The sequence below is a fragment of the Lactuca virosa genome, chromosome 8, assembly GCF_052849685.1.
Source record: "Lactuca virosa cultivar CGN04683 chromosome 8, Lactuca_virosa_CGN04683_v6, whole genome shotgun sequence".
Classification (NCBI taxonomy): domain Eukaryota; kingdom Viridiplantae; phylum Streptophyta; class Magnoliopsida; order Asterales; family Asteraceae; genus Lactuca; species Lactuca virosa.
In genome coordinates, this window is record NC_136433.1 from 381,480,793 (window position 1) to 381,496,540 (window position 15,748).

At 39.4% G+C, this 15,748-nt stretch overlaps 1 protein-coding gene across 1 annotated transcript; it reads right to left on the reverse strand.

Moving 5' to 3' along the window:
* Positions 1-3,099: 3,099 nt before the first annotated feature.
* Positions 3,100-6,035, reverse strand: LOC145134140 (transcription factor BHLH094-like). The gene is made up of 6 exons (XM_079069039.1): positions 5,300-6,035; positions 4,817-5,011; positions 4,597-4,662; positions 4,449-4,517; positions 4,296-4,367; positions 3,100-3,470 (listed from the first exon to the last, which is right to left on the reverse strand). The coding sequence occupies exons 1-6, from the start codon at positions 5,648-5,650 to the stop codon at positions 3,342-3,344; spliced, it is 882 nt and encodes a 293-aa protein (XP_078925165.1). The 5' UTR covers positions 5,651-6,035; the 3' UTR covers positions 3,100-3,341.
* Between the last annotated feature and the right edge of the window lie 9,713 nt (positions 6,036-15,748).

The window sequence follows — 15,748 nt, forward strand, 5'->3', positions numbered from 1 at the left end:
AGGTTGTCGACCCGGTATATGGTATGCAGGGTAATCCAACCTGGAGGTTGTGGGCCAGGGTAATCCAACTGGGAGGTTGTGGATCCAGCATGCTAAATTTTATGTATATTATATGTTGTGTGGTGGTACTTTGGGGGAACTCACTAAGCTTTGGCTTACAGTTTCAGTTTATTATTTCAGGTACTTCTGATGATCGTGGGAAAGCGAAAGTCTGATTGTACGCATCCTCCTATTTTCATGATATTGATTTTTGGGGACACTGTGATATGACTTTACTTTTGAAAAAATGGTTCCTTTTTGTAAACAATTATGGATAATGTATTTTTTTGAAAATATTAAGTTTTTATGATTTTTGGAGTGTTACATCAAGTGGATATGAAGTAACATGAACATAGTTTTTTTTAAGGTAACTGATGACTTTTAGAACATTTGCAAGCATCACACACTGAAAGTTTACTATTAAAGAACATCCTAATTTATTTGACTTTAAAATGGATTTGACTACTTCATAAGTTGGATGGACCAGACGTTGATGCCATTGAGATTGAGATACTCGAACACTTGAGCACACCTGATGAGGAGTTTGAAAGGAGGAGTGATTGATCAGTACCGGGTAAAAGCCTCACTTTCTTTTACCGAAGAGGAAGGTTTTCTTCGTGACCTTGTCCTTAACAAAGAAAGCATTTGAGTGAATTTTAATGAGAACACATTATCAGAAACAAGTTTATAAGCAGAAAGAAGATGTTTATTAATTTGAGGAACACACAAAATCTTTTTAAGAACGAGAGGTTTGCCTAAGCCAGGGATTTTACAATGGCTACTATGAGAAATTTGAAAATATGCTCCATTGGCCACCTCTACCTGATCTTTTCCCTGATATCGTTCCTGCACCATGAGACGATCAAGATCGTTTGTGAGATGATCCATTGCACCAGTGTCAAGGTACCAATTTCGATCATTGAAGTAGCTTACGGTAGTAGCATTGTTTCCCCCATGATATTCCTCAGCCTCATAGGCATGGATGAACTTGTTTCGACAATTTAAAGTTGTGTGACCAAGGATGTCGCATACCTGACATCGGGGGCCTCCATTAACTTTGCAACGGCCTCGTCTACGACCATAATTTCTCCCTTCACCTCTGTTGTTTCCATGTTGATGGTTGTAGGAACCATTGTTGTTATAATTCCCACGTTAAGGATTTTTTTTATTGGCGCGTCACATTGTTGGCAGAGGTAGAGAATTTTGTATTTATGAATCTGACATGCGCTTCATGAGCAATCAAATATGAATAGAAATCAGGAAGGGTTTGAGCTTGTTGGTTACTCAGCACAATGATGATGGTGAAGAGATCATCACGCCCTGGTCCCAAACCTGCCAGGATGTATTCGTTAACCTCTTCATCAATCACGGGGTGGCCTATATTAGCCATAGTATCAGCGAGAGTGGTCATCTTTTGATAGTATTAAGATGCAGTCATATCTCCTTTCTTTGTGGTGGAAAGTTGAGTACATAATTGGGTGGAGTTGCCACGATGTTGAGCAGAAAACATGATGTGAAAGGAAGTCTATAACCCGTTGGCCATGTTTGTGCATCTCGTGCGTTGAGCAAGCACATCTTCTGTCATGGGGGACATAAGAGCCCCGATAACTGCTTGATCTTGAATAAACCATGTACTATATAGAGGATTATCAATTTCTCCGACTTCTATGCCCGTTCCAAAAGTTATTTTTGCATTGGGTTTTAGTGTGGTGCCATCGAGGTATCCATAGAGTTGGACACCTCGTAGTATGGGTATGACTTGGGCCTTCCATAGCAGAAAATTGGTTCGAGTAATCTTGTAGGAGATAACAGTGGCGGTTTTAGAGGAAGTAATGGCAGACATGGTGGTGACGAATCTAAGATAGAGGATCAGAAGGCATAAACATGTAGAGATAAGTCGGGTCCCTAGGATGGCTCTGATACCAAGTTGAAATTAAGTCAATTGTCGTAAATCATCCATAGGGTTTGGTATACAATATATAGATACATATTACATGAAAGAGATAAACACTAGGGGTGTGTTCGACAAAATTAGTTGGTAGCTTGTAGCTAGTAGCGGGTAGCAGGTAGTAGGCAGCAGTTAGCTTATAACTTATAGTTGGTAGTGTTTAGTTAAAAGCTACGTGAAGTAGCATTTGGATTTGGATCGTTTTGTTTAAACTAAACGTTAGAAGCTTGTAGTGCCAAACGAGGTTTCCTGTTCAAAACGAAACGTTTTGTCAAATGCTAGAAGCTCTAACCTCTCAAACGCTCCCTGCCGAACACGTCCTAGATCCTAAATACATGGATCTTATGATTACAATAATACATTTGAATTGTATCCTATCTCTATCTCTTATCTATACATTTACACTCTCATCTTCGGTTTCGGCCCTATCGTTTTTTAAAACATTTGATGTTACAACGTGTATGTCAATCGTAAATCTAACAACAGTATCACTATGTCGATAAAGTTATTCATTTAGTTGTATGGTAACAATCCATTTGTATATTCTCTACTTTGTTTTAGTGAAATACATAAACCTTCTCACCTTTTGTGTGAACGCAATCTATCACATCAGTAGTAAAACCACACAAATCCTTTGTGCTTGATTTACTTGTTCTTAATTGTTGAACTCGTCTCGACCTATTTGTTACGCATTACTACTCACCACACCCGTAAAAACATATATTTACGAACTACAAATGTAAAAGAAGCAAAACGATATGAAATAAACAAATAGAAATACGAATACAAGTAGTGCCAATTGTGAATATTATTCATTCAAAAAGACACATTATCACTTATATGTAAACAAACAACAACAGTTAACCAATATGACTAATATTTTTTTTTTCAAAAAAGAAAAGAAGATTATGTTCTAGACCACATAAAGGCTTGTGTCTATTGTCTAACACGTCATATTCTTGTATCAACATTTCTACTAGATACTTTTAAGGACCACATAACCAAGTACAAAAAAGTAAACACATTAGGTAAAAGTATATTGGAGTTTACTTTATACGATGAATCTTTATTTTCTTAGTAAAACCCTAATTCTTATTACACAAATTATATGATTTATGTTTAAAAAAATTCTCACATACTTTATAGAGGTATACAATCTGAAAACAACTATAAGACATAGTGTGCATGTAAAGAAATTGTGCCTAAATATTGTAACACACAAACTAAATGAAGATATATATAGTTTTAAGATTTTTTCTTTAACTTTTTGTAGTAGTCACTAAGCTATTAACCCATAATTTTATGGCTTCGTTTAAATGGGTCTTATTGTTGTTGATAATGGATTATGTTGAAATTATGTTGTTCTTTCGAAGTTGCCACCAATTTGCATGTGTAACCATTCCGGTGATGATCCCCTACTAAACTCTCTTGTTGGTTGTGAAACAAACGGCATGCTAACCATGTCATACGTTTGGTGACCATACTGAAAACACCAACCATCGACTCATAAGACAAAATATAAGTGTCCAGGTCCAGGTCCAGGTCCAGGTATAAGTACTAAACATGTAACTTTTGACCCACATGAAGAGGTGGCCCAATGTGAGATTCAGGTGTTGTTTGTTTTTATGAAGTAAAATTTTAATGAAATATGCGAACCACCTTTACAACCCTCTGCAACAAAAGAGGTCGACCAAACGGCTGCAGACTGTAATAAAAAGCATGTTTGTTTTTTAACGTCTGCATGTCGCTGCAGATATTTAAAAAATTAAAATAAATTGATTTTATATATCGAAAATAGTTTTTTTAATACCGAAAATTTAATAATATATGACATTTCAGCAAAAATTTATGATATATCAACAAAAAATAATGATATTTCAGCAAGAAATTATCATTATTCAATATAAAAAACAACGAAAAAAATAATTCAGCAAAAAAAAAAAAAACGAAAAAAAAAGATGAAACAAGAATTCAACAAATCAAGATTTCAGCAACAAAAAAAGAAGAAAATGTTGAAAGAGGTTGGAAGAGGTAATACAAGTGCTGCCCCAAACAGAACACACGCAGACATTTTTTACTCCGAAAACTTTTAAAAAACAAACAATTTCGAGATGAAAAGTATTGCACGTGTACTGCATCGCACATCAATAAAAGGGCTGAAGAGATTTTTTTACAAAAAACAAGGAGCACCTCATTCTATCTCTTGTTTGTGAGAAAGGCGTACTTTCATCAAAAATAGTCCTAGAAAATTAGTCTAGTCCGGTCCGGTCTAATTTGACGTAACAGTATTCCTAGAAGTGGGACTCACGTCTTTTGAAGGGAATTGTTCAGAGTTGGGGTGTGATCTTGAAGCGACAGCTTCAAGCTTCATCGATAAGAACTATGAAAAGCGAAAACAAGTTAATTAGCGTATAATTCAACATTTTGACTATTGGAAAATTAAGTCATGATGCAATAATACCTCAACTTGTCGTTGTAATGCTTGAATGTAATTGATTATTTCATCTAGGACCATTGCTTTCCCAATAACCTAAAATCATATAATTTATTCTTAAGTTTTTGGAATATTTTTATCTTTTGGAATAAGAAAAATGATAAAAAAAAAATACCTTATTACAGCCAGGAACTAGATCTTGAAGAATTTTCATCCTCTCGCTTATCTTTTCTCTTCTAGCCTGTGTCCATCAATATAGATCAAAAGATCAACAAAAACTTTATGTAGAAAACCTTTTGGATTTGATACTTAAAAGTAATTATTATTTATTACATCATTCGAATGAAGCTTATATAAAAACGCAATTTTAATGAAAAAGTTAGAAGCAAATTTACTCTTTCTGCTAGACTGTGGCTATCAGTGGCTTGACCTCTTCGAGCTCGCACATGTATGTAATCTTGTTTAGGTGGCTCAGTTGGTTTCATGTTGTTCTCTGTTTGTTTCCCAGAACTTCTATCGGCTTTGACATTAGCTTCAAATATTTCATATTCATTCCCCATTGATTGAAGGCGTTTACCTTCACAATCACTCTATTAAAAATTAAGAACATGAACCTAGTTCAGATTACCGATTACAATCAGAATACTAGCATTGATCAAAGAAAGAAACCAAATTCAAGTAATTGACCAAATAAGAAAAAATTATGAGTTCCTGTTGAACTTTTCTGAGATTTTGTAAAGAGATTGGGAGATTACGAGAGCAATTGCAGCTACACAAATTCAAAATCAATAACGGTTGATCATCTACAAACGATTTGTCTTATCGTTTCTCAGAATATGATCAAAACGATAATTAAAAGGTTTGAGTAAATTGATTACCTTGCAATTGCCATTGTTATTGTTAGGGCTATTGATTGAAACTCGTTTAGACGAATCATCTTCTTCACGTCGCTTCTTACTGTGAAAATTACTCCCTCTCTGGTCCAAATCCATCGGATCATCAACAGAAACATGACCTCCAGTCTTCATAAACGCATCAACACTACTACCGCTATTATTATTATCATCGTCGCTGTTCCCGATCAAATGTCCCAAACCAAATGACGCCACATTACCGACGCCACCACCGAAATTGACATGGTACGGCAGGATCTCCGCCATACTACAAAACGACGACGCGGCGTTGCTTGATCGGAAATCACCTCCGTTCATCATCACCGGCGGATCCATCTCACAAACATAACAAAACCAGTGAATTTCAAACTGCAACAACGATACGAATGACGAATCTCAATCCTCCAACCTCTTCAACCAAATTCATGTGAATTAATAGTGTCCCATTGTCAGAGAATTATACCGTCAACTAAAAGTCTCGAAACTAGATTTTATAAGTTGATAACTCTATCCCCAGGGACCATGGAGAGTACTTTAATGGATGGATACGGATATAGATAGAGATAGAGAATCTGTATGCATAGAGAGAGAGAGATAAAGCTGTGTGTGTGAATTGTGATCTCCTTCGACAATGGAGGGTGGTGGTTTGGCGCGTAATGCCCCCACCATTATATAATTCGGCGTATGTTAGTGAAGGATACATTGGGATTTGAAAGAAGTGACTTTTGAGTGAGGTATTCTTGGAGTGTCCATCGTTTCTTTGTCGAGGATCTTTCTAAAACCCAGCCTTCCTTTTCCACAACTCAAATTATAGAATTCAGAACAATACATGCATTTCACTAATTTTCCTAACCTTAGGCATCGTATATTTCTCTAACTTTAGCAATTTTAGCTTGGTAAAACACATTATAAAATGTGATATATTATTTAGGGTTCACGATCTAAAAAAAATCATATTGAAAAGCAAGCAAGCCAAAAAAAAAAAAAAAACTGATAAATTTTGCAATTATGATATCACCTGTATGAGTTTTTTTAAGACTTAGACTAAACCTGCATACGAATGCCAATCATACAAACAAAACTACAATTCTTCTTCTTTTTTATTTGAGTTACCAATAAATATATTCTTAACTTATCTAAACTTTAACAAAATGTGTATTATAGTTTTTATAGTTTTTTAACCAAATATCAAGCACTTCTATTATTTTATATATTAAATCATATATTATATGCCAATCATCTACACCAAAAGTGAAATTTACTCTTCTTTTAATAGGAAGTTAGAATTTTTCATTTGAGTTAGCAATAAATATATTCTTAAAATATCTAAACTTTCACGAAATGTTAAATTTTGTTATAGTTTTTGTAGTTTTTTTAACCAAATATCAAACACTTCTATTATTTTATATATTAAATCATATATTATAGTTTTATGGTTTTTTATGACCATGAAAAATCACAAATCTATTATTGAATTATTTATGTTTATATTATATTAAATAATGAGTATACCCGTGCGTTACGCAAAATTAATATAACGAGATAGAGCATTTGCATTTTAAAATAGAGTTACATGAAAAATATGACATATCAATGACTTCTAATTTATTATTTCTTCGAAAAAACACAAAATAGTTAATCGTATATAACATATTTAATTAAATTATTCATATCATCATATATGCTTATGGTCGATAACATATGTCGGGTCTAATTTATATTAATGATTTAAACACATCATACACCAACTATATTAAAAGAATAATAAAACCAAAATATATCTAAAAAGAAAAGAATTAACATATATGAAACGTACAAATTAAAAGCTATAACATACAAACATGCAACGAAAAAGGGTTAAAATACATCAAACCAACACAAAAAACCTTTAAACTCGTTTTCTTTGTGAATTTTGTAAACATCGATACTTTAGTAAAATATTTATTAAATGATTATTAAACATAACATATAAGCTATAAAACATTTGAATGATTAATCATTATCACAAAAGCCTTTTGAATTATATTATTTAAAAGAGAGTTTTAAATGAATATGATTTGAACAAAAATAACTCTATTATTAGATATACTAAGTGAATACGAACGTGTTGCGCAGAATAAAACTATATAATTATTTTTTTGCATATACATGTTGAAAATAATAAGACAGTAATTATATAATAGTAGCTCTTACACTAAGTTAATATATGAATTTGTAATTATCTTGAACCATATTATAAAATACATACCTATCATAATTGTTTTGGTCAAAAATCGACTAAGTAGATATTAACCAATTTGTATGAGAAGTTGTGTTGTTATTTGTAAAGTAATTATCGAAAGTAGAATAAGATTGCATAAGTTGTTTACAAGGAAAGTGTAACACTGAAACTTTTCAAACAAATTTTTCATTTTAAAATCACATACTTTTCATAACATATTGTATAGAAATCTCGTTTATACAAATTACAAAGCATAACTCCATTAATAATCCAGGATCCTCAAAATATAACTCTTTCTCTGGTGTGTACAATCAAGCCGGTGCCGTCTCGCGATCCTGAGAAAACCTGAAACACATAACATAACACGGTAAGCACAAAGCTTAGTGAGTTCCCCAAAATACCACGCACAACAACTAGCCACTCGAGGCTGAAACTCTGCGAGACCTTCCGGTCAATGTGTCTCAGTGGGACCTTCCGGTCCCATAGCTCGTTGGAACCTCTGGTCCGGTCATAGCTCGTTGGACCCTCCGGTCCGGTCTAACTCGTTGGACCCTCCGGTCCGGTCTGGTTGAGCCTTCCGGCCTCATAAATCGTCGGACCCTTCGGTCCAGTCTGTAACACTCCGCATAGCATAAATCACAAAGAAATAATGCACAACATAAGGCATAATAACATAATACTCAATGTAAGCACATAAGACCTTCCGGTCACACATAACTACCACTCAAGGTAAAGTATAGTGAAAAGACTCACCTAGGCTAGCAGGTGAACGAATAACCTCGCGCTCGGATCTTGAACTAGCCTCCTCCTAACACAAAGGATGAATATCTCTTATTAATACTCTTTTCACGACTCAGATAATCGAAGGCGATTCTTTCTCTTTCTAACTCTTTAAAGTGGGTAAGAGACCATTTTACCCCTCCAAGGTCTCTATCACATATGTTGACCAAAACCCCAAAGTCAAGAGAAGTCAAACTCGAGTCAACAGTCCAAGTTTGACCCGACTCGTCGAGTGCACTCCTGCGACTCGTCGAGTCCCCTCGTATCCTCAGAAGTCTCAAAATTCCAGCTCAACTCGTCGAGTTGACCCCCAACTCGCCGAGTTATCGCACAATCAATCCGTCGGGACAAACCCTCGCCGACTCGTCGAGTCAGCTCATGGACTCGACGAGTCCCTTTGATCTTATTTCTCATTCAGACGATTTCAACCAGATCTATCACTCTAAACTATAGATCTATCATCCCAAGGCTCAATAATTACGTAAAGCTTCGATCTTTACGTTCATACATGATGCTATTGCTTCAAAATGCCAATACATGCTCTTCATGAAGGTTTTTGATCATCAACCCTCATTTGGACCACTAAAGCTGAGACATCTAGACTCTAAGGACCTTAGGAGGTCCAGATATGAGGTTTTCCAACCATAACCAGGTCTCATTCGACTCATAGATTCAAAAGGATGGAAGCAAAGCCCTAAAACTCCCAAAATGAGATCTAGTACAAGGAATGAACAAGATGAGGACTTTGTACCTTCTCTTAGCAGCTGAAACACTCAATACCACAGATCCACTGCCTTCCTTTGTTCCCCATCATGAAGCTCTTCATTCTTCTTCATAGAAATGCACCAAGAACCACCATATGAGCTTCTCTCTCACTCTCTAGCTCCAATAGCAATTAGGGTTTGCTCTCAGGGGAAGGTAGCCGCAAATGAGGCTATAAATGCCTTTAAATAGGTCCCAAACACGGGAAATTAGGGTTTCTCTGCCCAACACCTACTCGTCGAGTCCCTCCTTAAATCTCAAGATTAACATACACAATAATGTCCCTGAAAATCCGGATGTTAAAGTTCTCCCCCACTTGAATTAGATTTCGCCCTCGAAATCGCTCCTCCACAACATATAGATCTAATCAAATAACGAAACAGCACCATCGAAAGGGTCTCATACCACACAACTATCTTCCTTTCTGGATACCTGAATCCAAACAGGAACTCCTCCCTGGGAAAAGGACAGACCCATCTGCTACTATGCTACCCCTTCTGACTCTCAAGAATCTGGAACTCTAGTAGCCTGACACACAGCCAGACCGCCATCTCCAGATGTCACCACGTTATTCGCTCCTCGAATAACAAACCCCGATAGCTCACTGCCCCTCTGATTCTCTAGTGGGGACCGATAAAACAAGTCCATGCCCAAAACTGGCTACCGATCACTCGTCCGAGACATGATAAACAATCCATATCATATACCAAGGAATGGAAGGAACACATCACAACAGGGACTCATCCACCGAACTGCGATCAAACCCCAGCTCCCTTCTCCAAATCCCTTTCAACACTGAGCACCAGGTCATCTCCCGACCTAGCAGTTGAACCTCCAAGGGTTACCTATTGCATATCTCAACATGTCTCACTGACTTCCTTCCCACACTAGCTATCTTGGCCCAGTGTGACACACAAGTCACGAAGTTCGCTTTTCCTCAAGCGAATACGGAATTCGTTTCACCCTCGACCTCTGTCGTCCACTACTCATTAGTTCCATACGTTTCGCGGTTTTATCACACCAACGAATTGACCCACTCAGGTCTAAGGCACCAGATGGAAGCAATACTCCCTTCCAAATGAAATTCAGCTCTGAATCCGGAATCTCATTCTGCCTACTCAATGCACTACCAGAGCCAAACTCACACTCGAGAGTTTGATCTGACCCAGAGTTGGAACCACTCGCCCCAATGAACCACTCAACTCAGGACTCATGACCCGCAACCCATGCGTACCTCACTGATCCACTTCCCTTTGGCCACGAAAATCACTACTCAATTCAGAATATAACGACTTCCGATAAACATGGAGACCCCAGTCTCGCCCCTGGTTCGACCCCAGGCTTCCACAAACTCAAATATTAGGGCTACCCAAGCCTAAAACTCTTCTGCGTCAAGATCTGATCAGAGAGCACTTCATCACAACATTCTCTCGCTGACTAGTGGGTACTACGGCTCCCCGCAGTATCACAACTACCTCTCACTGAATAGTGAGTACTACGGCTCCCCGTAGTATCACCACAACCCTTACTGAATAGTGAGTACTACGGCTCCCCGTAGCATCACCACAACCTCTCACTGAATAGTGAGTACTACGGCTCCCCGTAGCATCACCACAACCTCTCACTGACTCATTGAAACTGCAGCTCCCCGCAGTCTCACCACACTTACTCTTACCACTTCACAATCTCATCCTCAGGTTGACACCACACTGCGATCATTAACTCATGCTCTGCGGCCCAACATAGATAGGTACACACACACCCCTCCAGGCTAAGCATCACTACTTCGGACGACCACCGTCGTGACAAAACCTCTTTTTCTCGCTGCAATTCACATTCTCAAATAAATCCATTTGATGTCAATTAACTGAAGGGCCCCCACCGGAACCATAGAAACTTGATACACCACTCATCATCTCAAACTCAAACTCAAAATAATCTGAGATTTAGGACATTAAACTCGGATACCCCGGAATACCATCACAACGCCTCGCAGTGTCTTGACTCTACCACTGATCTCATACTCATGACATCATACTCAGATACCGCATTGCATACTCGGAATCTCGCAACCGATCTTTCTCTCGTGCCACTTGTAACCCCGGATACTCCATCTCCTAAATTAAAACACGGAGAAATTGCCAACGACTTGGAACATGAAGATGACAATCCGATACTTCCTCCTCTATTGCTCAAAACTCATGCAAGAATACTCATAACGACCTTGAAGTTGGTTGCCCAATCAACTTCTTCCCTTCCCATACTGCATATAATAGCCCATACTCTGAACCAGAAATTCTCAACCGTCGAACTAACCTCACAAGCCAACCACCTCGAATTCACCATTTTAACCTTGAAGGATTCCTAACCACCACAAGGTCTCCGACCAACGACCACTTGCCGTAGAGACACTCATCCTTTCTCAAACACGTACCACATGCACTATCTCACTCTGCACCTCCCCTTGACCACCAATAACCCTGGTCTCAGGAATCCGCACCGCAGGCCTCTCTATCCAGTTCTCTAACCGCTCTTGAACAAATCTCTGATCTCCTCAAAAGTAATCGGTTCTCCCCCACTCAGGGTTCGAACCATCACCAATTGGTTCGCCAACAATCTAACCCACAGATTGTTTTTACCAATAACATTGCACCTACTGTTGGAAGGTGATACACAATGCTCGATGATCTCCCCGATGGAGGTCAAGCAATTCCAAATACCCCGAATCTTCGATGAAATCCTCAGAAACTTCTCATCATGACTACCTCTAGTCATTCAGAATCTCGTACCATCCCACTACCGGACATCTCAACTGTCCAGTTGTAACCCTAACTCTTAGTCTGAAAATAACGAACTAACATATTCCTCATCCTCGACTCTTCAACCAACGTTCCATCACGTGGGTTGTAATAAGAGTGGAGTCTTCATTACCACACTCGATACTCATCATAGACAATAAGAGCCACTGCCCCAATATCGTCTTCTTCATCGTCTGCCGCTGCAGCTAATACGTGCCCTACTATGCTCAAATAGGGTGTATCCTTGTCCTTAACCATCTCAGTCCCCGCTGACAACCTGCTCATGCTCTAACATTACCTCTCGGCAGACATACTGCCCAAATACTCTGATGAAGGATCATAACCAAAGCTACCCCACAGGCCTCACCCCCAACCTTGGAAACCGAAAATCTCAATACCTCTCCTGTTTCCCACACGAACAGAAATAGCACCGCTCAGGTCACAGAAAATGACATCTCCACCATCGCCTGATTGCTCAACTCATACCGTATTCTCCCATAACGCACCATCCCTACTCATCCCCGAGTCTTGCGACTCCAACTGGCATCTCACCAACAATCCCTCAGAGCTAACTCGATTTCCCTTTTAAGGGATGCTCCACTAAAACTCGTTCATCATGGCCCTCTGGCCCCATATTCTTTCACATCTGATCTCAGTCTAGACAATCACAACGGAATAACTGGTAGAACCAGTAACACTAACCGCCACGGGTCATGGTACTCGAACCATGTGGCCACCTCTTGATCTGCTATGAATCATGGTACCCGAACCATGTTATCTCTTCTCAATCCGCTACGAATCATGGTACTCGAACCATGCCATCACCTCTCGATCTGCTACAAATCATGGTACTCGAACCATGAAATCACCTCTCGATCTGCTACTAATCATGGTACTCGAACCATGACATCACCTCTCGATCTGCTACTTAAAACCTCCGGAATGTTCCCTGTATCGAGTATGGGTCCTCTGCTTTTAGTAGTATGGGCCCATAGTACCTGCCACATCTACCCATACTTTCCACACGTACCATCCCCGAGTTCCTAAGTAGCTGCTCGACCTTCTCAATCACCAACCCCGTCATGCGTGTTCGCTCCTCTGCGAAATATCCTACTCTGTCAGCATACTCATCTGACTAGGGTCACCCTTTCCTAGGCTCTTCCTAGGTTCTCACACTTCTCCGCCATCAGCTGCTGAAGAACTCCTTATGATACCAACCATCTACCTCCTGAATATCGTCATATTCACTTAGTTGCTGACTCTCATCATCAAGAGTTCCACAAAGCACGAAGCAAGCAGCATTCGGGCATCGAATAATCTCTACCAACATGTAAAACCACTCTAGGTCATTACCCACTTGTTCTCCTCATACTCTAAGGATACCACCGAACCCAAGTAACTATACCCCACGCGGGCATCTGAATACTCCCTCAGTAGACTCCTCAAATGCTCATCTAGGTATCTCTCCTAGATTACTCCTCTACTCAAATCCATCTCTAGAGGATTCCTACTGGATACTCTTCCTCAGCACATGCTCGAAAGCACATCACAGATAACAGTAACTCCTAGGCTAAGGCATCACAAATCAGGCAACTCTAGTCCTAACATATGAAATACATGGCCTATCTCTAGCACGCATAATATCTCATAGCATATCTCATAAATATCTCATAATACAAACGTAAGGGTATTTTGGGAAATCACCGTTCGGGCTCTGGCTGATTGTACACACTGTTCCTTCTCGTTTTCTCTTAGAAACTCTTGTTCGCTTTAGAAAAATCATTTCTTTGAAAATTTTTCTCAAATCCTCAGTTTGAGTCCAGATTTACCCGAAGGCGCATCCGAATCCCTCAAACCAAGGCTCTGATACCAACTTGTAACACCGAAAATTTTCAAACAGATTTTTCATTTTAAAATCGCATACTTTTCATAACATATTGTATAGAAATCTCGCTTATTCAAATTACAAAGCACAACTCCATTAATAATCCAGGATCCTCAAAATATAACTCTTTCTCTGGTGTGTACAATCAAGCCGGTGTCGTCCCGCGATCCTGAGAAAACCTGAAGAACATAACATAACACGGTAAGCACAAAGCTTAGTGAGTTCCCCAAAATACCACGCACAACAACTAGCCACTCGAGGCTGAAACTCTGCGAGACCTTCCGGTCAATGTGTCTCAGTGGGACCTTCCGGTCACATAGCTCGTTGGACCCTCTGGTCTGGTCATAGCTCGTTGGACCCTCCGGTCCGGTCTAACTCGTTGGACCCTCCGGTCCGGTCTGGTTGAGCCTTCCGGCCTTATAAATCGTCGGACCCTTCGGTCCAGTCTGTAACACTCCGTATAGCATAAATCACAAAGAAATAATGCACAACATAAGGCATAATAACATAATACTCAATGTAAGCACATAAGACCTTCCGGTCACACATAACTACCACTCAAGGTAAAGTATAGTGAGAAGACTCACCTCGGCTAGCAGGTGAGTGAGTAACCTCGCGCTCGGATCTCGAACTAGCCTCCTCCTAACACAAAGGATGAATATCTCTTATTAATACTCTTTTCACGACTCAGATAATCGAAGGCAGTTCTTTCTCTTTCTAACTCTTTAAAGTGGGTAAAAGACCATTTTACCCCTCCAAGGTCTCTATCACATATGTTGACCAAAACCCCAAAGTCAACAGAAGTCATACTCGAGTCAACAATCCAAGTTTGACCCGACTCGTCGAGTGCACTCCTGCGACTCGTCGAGTCCCCTCGTATCCTCAGAAGTCTCAAAAGTCCAGCTCAACTCGTCGAGTTGACCCGCAACTCGCCGAGTTATTGCACAATCAATCCATCGGGACAAACCCTCGCCGACTCGTCGAGTCAACTCATGGACTCGACGAGTCCCTTTGATCTGATTTCTCATTCATACGATTTCAACCAGATCTATCACTCTAAACTATAGATCTATCATCCTAAGGCTTAATAATTACGTAACGCTTCGATCTTTACGTTCATACATGATGCTATTGCTTCAAAATGCCAATACATGCTCTTCATGAAGGTTTTTGCTCATCAACCCTCATTTGGACCACTAAAGCTGAGACATCTAGACTCTAAGGACCTTAGGAGGTCCAGATCTGAGGTTTTCCAACCACAACCAGGTCTCATTCGACTCATAGATTCAAAAGGATGGAAGCAAAGCCCTACAACTCCAAAAATGAGATCTAGTACAAGGAATGAACAAGATGAGGACTTTGTACCTTCTCTTAGCAGCTGAAACACTCAATACCACAGATCCACTACCTTCCTTTGTTCCCCATCATGAAGCTCTTTATTCTTCTTCATAGAAATGCACCAAGAACCACCATATGAGCTTCTCTCTCACTCTCTAGCTCCAATAGCAATTAGGGTTTGCTCTCAGGGGAAGGTATCCGCAAATGAGGCTATAAATGCCTTTAAATAGGTCCCAAATTCGGGAAATTAGGGTTTCTCTGCCCAACACCTACTCGGAGAGTCCCTCCTCTGACTCGTCGAGTCCATTCATTAAATCCACGCGAGCAACTCGACTCGACTCGGCGAGTTGGTCCCTCAACTCGTCGAGTCCCTCCTTAAATCTCAAGATTAACATACATAATAATGTCCCTGAAAATCCGGATGTTACAGAAAGCCATTGATCATTGCTAGGATCTCCGACATAAAACTTTATGAGTTGATAATGATCACCTGTCTTGATTAATTTTATTGATTGAACGATTGATTATAGAAATGAAAGTGTAACATCCCAAGACCAGGTATACCTTATAAACCCTTGTTCTTTTGGTAAATTGTCAAGTTTAGCCCTTATTGAAAAACGGGTGGTAAATGAGTATGCGGGGCATACACG